Source organism: Euphorbia lathyris, chromosome 2 (genome assembly GCF_963576675.1).
Source record: "Euphorbia lathyris chromosome 2, ddEupLath1.1, whole genome shotgun sequence".
Taxonomy (NCBI): domain Eukaryota; kingdom Viridiplantae; phylum Streptophyta; class Magnoliopsida; order Malpighiales; family Euphorbiaceae; genus Euphorbia; species Euphorbia lathyris.
In genome coordinates this window covers 63,133,451-63,137,647 of record NC_088911.1, presented here as the reverse complement: position 1 = coordinate 63,137,647, position 4,197 = coordinate 63,133,451, and the positions used below count along the sequence as shown (strand labels likewise).

At 35.0% G+C, this 4,197-nt stretch overlaps 1 protein-coding gene across 1 annotated transcript; it reads left to right on the top strand.

Annotated features, from left to right (window-relative positions):
• Positions 1 to 267: 267 nt before the first annotated feature.
• On the top strand, positions 268 to 2,293 carry LOC136218457 (sphinganine C4-monooxygenase 1). Its single transcript, XM_066005331.1, has 2 exons — positions 268 to 722; positions 1,559 to 2,293. The coding sequence occupies exons 1-2, from the start codon at positions 486 to 488 to the stop codon at positions 2,111 to 2,113; spliced, it is 792 nt and encodes a 263-aa protein (XP_065861403.1). The 5' UTR covers positions 268 to 485; the 3' UTR covers positions 2,114 to 2,293.
• Positions 2,294 to 4,197: the final 1,904 nt, after the last annotated feature.

Below are 4,197 nucleotides of genomic sequence, written 5' to 3'. Positions count from 1 at the left end.
TCTTTCCATCACTTCCCTTCCCTTCTCTTTCCATTACCTTCTTTAACTCTCACCTCCGTTAACCAAACAAAGAGGCTTATTCATTTGTTTTGGATAGTAGTACCCTTTATTCATTATTATTCCTTCTTGATAACGTGTCGCTATTTAGGTCAAGTAAGCGAGAGGCTTTCAGATATTACACGACACTGGTAGATTCTCTCCCGATATTTTCAGTCAAAGCCGGCGTCGTTTTGACCGAACTCATATAATCAAAGGAATCGGCGAATGCATTATTGGTTGATTTTTATTTTTTATTATTCTGTTTCCATCCAAATTCACCTCTGTGATTTCCTTTTCCCTTTTCGATTTCAACGACTTCTATGGAATTTTCTTCTCTCATTTAAACCCTAAAATAATTCATATGACCCCACCCTGAACGACCCATGTTTTGTTATTTATACTGATATTCATCGCCGTCGAGCTTTTTCCTTTTTATAATTTCATTTATGTTGGATCATAACATGGGTTTTCAAGTTTCAGATGAATTACTGGGTACTTTTGTACCAATATTTGTGTATTGGGTTTATTCCGGATTATATGTTATTTTAGGATTTTTTGAAAATTATAGATTGCATACGAAGAAGGATGAAGATGAGAAAAATTTGGTGTCTAAAGGTACTGTTGTTAGAGGCGTTCTTCTTCAGCAATCTATTCAAGCAGTTGTTGCTATTCTTTTGTTCAAGGTATGCTTTTCTTAATACTATTTCACTATTCATGTTCGAAACCCGATCATCGTAGCCTGTTTCCATATTTCATTGTTCGTTTGACTTCTACGATGAAATTTAACTTTCTCATAACTTACCGATGCATGTAGTTTCTTTCAAGTACGATAACTTCTAAGTTGAGATTGTTCTGTCGTCTGGAAATCATCGCAGTCATGGATTGTGTTTTTGTTTCTTGGGTTGCTTTGTAATTAATAATTTGAAGTCCGAAAAGAGGATCAAGAGTGAAGCCTGAAAGGGTAAATAAAGAGTAAGCTTAGTTTAGTGCCACTGCCTATATATATGTGATGGTCTGATACATGTGCCTGTGAAACACCAAGTTTGTTATGTTTCTGTTTTCACTTAACAAGAAGTAAACATTGAAATCAAACAAACAATAGTGTCTCTGTAGGAATTGATTTAGCATGGCTTTTTAATTCTCATCTTACTTATCTTCTCTGTGTTTGAATTGGAATACGTTGTTGTAATCCATTAATAGAATATTTCTTTTGTTCTTCATTTTACTTTGTTGTCCTCTTATCTACATTTGTAATGCATTCACACTTAACAGACTCATCTATGTCCCTTTCGTTAGTAGTGATGCATTAACACTTACCAGACTCATCTATGTCCCTTTCGTTAGTAGTGATGCATTAACACTTACCAGACTGTTCCTTTTACAATATGTTGTTCTTGCTCTTATGTGCTTTACTTGATCATGTTTCTTTTCTACTTCTTGATACTTATTGATGGATACTGATACTCTGATAGTATAGGGGTTTCACTGATTTAAAATTGTCATCTTGTTTCTTCCATAGGTAACTGGAGATGATTCACTGGCTGCCCTAGGTCATCACTCTTCCTTAATGGTTCTGGGTAGACAGTTTTTGACTGCAATGTTTGTGTTGGACACTTGGCAATATTTCATGCATAGATACATGCATCTGAACAAGTTTCTGTATAAGCATATCCATTCTCAACATCATCGGCTTGTTGTACCATATGCATTTGGGGCTTTATATAACCATCCAGTGGAGGGGCTTCTTCTTGACACAATTGGGGGGGCCTTATCTTTTCTGTTTTCGGGAATGTCTCCTCGAACTTCCATTTTCTTCTTTTCATTTGCTACCATCAAAACAGTAGATGACCATTGTGGGTTATGGCTTCCTGGAAACCTGTTCCATGTGTTGTTTAGAAATAATACTGCTTATCATGATATTCATCATCAGCTTTACGGCACCAAATACAACTTTTCCCAACCATTCTTTGTGATTTGGGATAGAATTCTTGGGACTTATATGCCTTACTCACTTGAGAGGAGAGAAGAGGGTGGGTTTGAAGCACAGCCTGCTAAGGAGTACAAGGCTGATTAAATAATGATGTCAAACAATGTGCTACTTGTATAAGTTTTTTTTTTTTTTTTTTTTGTTTTATAATTTATATCAGACTCAGACAGGGTTTTGTGGTTTGTATATACTTAATACTGTTGTGCATTGCTTACATTTGTTTACATAGGTAACAGAAAAGAGGATGGAACCGTACGGGTTTTGGCACATTTACAGTAGACACTGTGATTTTGTTGCCATAATACATATAGCTTGGTTGTGCCCCTAGAAATGTTGCAATGGAGCACTTGGTTAACCTGGTGCTAGTTAGTTAGATTGTGATTGTGAAGAATAGATAGAGAGAAAACCAGAAATGGCAGGTCTGGTCTAGGTCAGCATCTCAATGAGAGAATTATGACCTTCCTTTCAGTTTCAGTCGGGTAGCTAGCTACAATACAAGGTGTTTCAATCACCCATTAATAGCTACCTACCTATAACCAAATCCAAAGCCCTTGGTTTTTTCTTGTTATAGGTGGTCCGGCTCCATCACATATATATATAGGCAGTGGCACTAAACTAAGCTTACTCTTTATTACCCTTTCAGGCTTCACCCTTCAGCCTCTTTTATCTATCTCATTAATGTATTTATATAATAGGGGGCTCTTGTACTTGTTCAGGTTCCTAAACTTAAACTTGGTTAGGATGACATAATTTTGACAAGTAGATGGAGCTTAGCTTATTCTTATGTATTAAGGTACCTTTATGCTTTCCCAAGTATGAAAGGGGCCAACGTTGATTGTCAAAAATTAAAATTGGACTTCTTCATGTATTTGTTTGTGACAGAATACCTACTCTACTCTACATTATTTCAGCACCCATTAAACACAATTGTAATAGCTGACTTATTTTGTTGGGGCCTAGACCCTTTATTATGGTTTACAAAATATACAACTGCTTTGTTTTGATAATTTATTTCAATCACTCGACACACAAATAAAGCTTCTTCATTTTGTAATTCTCTTAGTTGCACTTTTTTTTTTTTTTTTTTTTCATGCACCCTTACAAAGATATGCTCCAGAATATCTGGCCTAACAGATCCTTTTAGATCAGGTTCTTTTTCAATTTAACTGAACTGAATGCTGCTTAATTGAACCGAATTAAATGTGTCAAACCCGACTTAAAATAAGATCAGATAAGATATGCTCCAGAATATCTGGCCTAACAGTATCTCTCAAATAAGGAGAAAAATCAAAGCAAAAACCAAATTCTGGTTTAAAGCTAAAATGATCAACATATGTCGTTTCCAGCATAACTTTTTCATACGGAGCCCGATTAAGGCGATTCAAAAAACTCTGGAAACGTAAGATAATAATAAAGAATTTTCATTTAGGACTCCATGACAGATTCGGCCTATATCTGGTCGAAAAATGCATCACAAGATTCAGGTACGAATCTGATTTTCCAGCATCACCTATATAAACAAGTTATGACTTACTCATAACCTATATCACACTACTTAACAAGTTCTCAACTTCAGCTAATTATATATATATATATACCAAACAAAAGGACACTACCAAAAACAAGTTATACAAGTGTCCTCAAACATATACTATCCACATATATGTACATGAACAAAATGGATGCAATACCCTAAAGACGACTTGCACCTCGCAGCTGTAACCGAACCTCGCCCTAGGATCAAGTACCCCTTTCGGTACCTTGCACTTCTTCGCCTAAAACAAAACATTAAAAACATTTGGAAAAAATGAGACAAAAATCTCAATAAGAAACTATCAGCTATAAAAACCAAATTTACTTAACATAGCTACATATATACATTTATAAAGGATTTAATCAAAACCTTATAAAATATACTCAAAACTTAAGTACATAATATAGTTAAGGTATTAAACCAAAAACATAAAAACATAAAAATATTGTATCCATTCTTGAATTCATCCCCTTATAATTCAATCACAAATCACAACATATACGAGACGTCTCTTAACGTTGCCTATCCCATATAGTCTCACCCAACACTTCACTGTCATACCCAATAGGTCTTCAAACTGTGTACACAGACCATATTTCTCACTAAATATGGTCTTTAGCATTAAATCCACCAAACC

Bases quoted from the DNA above. Each gene is read 5' to 3' on its own strand.
- LOC136218457 (XM_066005331.1), top strand. From the start codon at position 486: ATGTTGGATCATAACATGGGTTTTCAAGTTTCAGATGAATTACTGGGT. The intron at 723-1,558 runs GTATGCTTTTCT...TTTCTTCCATAG, and splicing joins TTGCTATTCTTTTGTTCAAG to GTAACTGGAGATGATTCACT.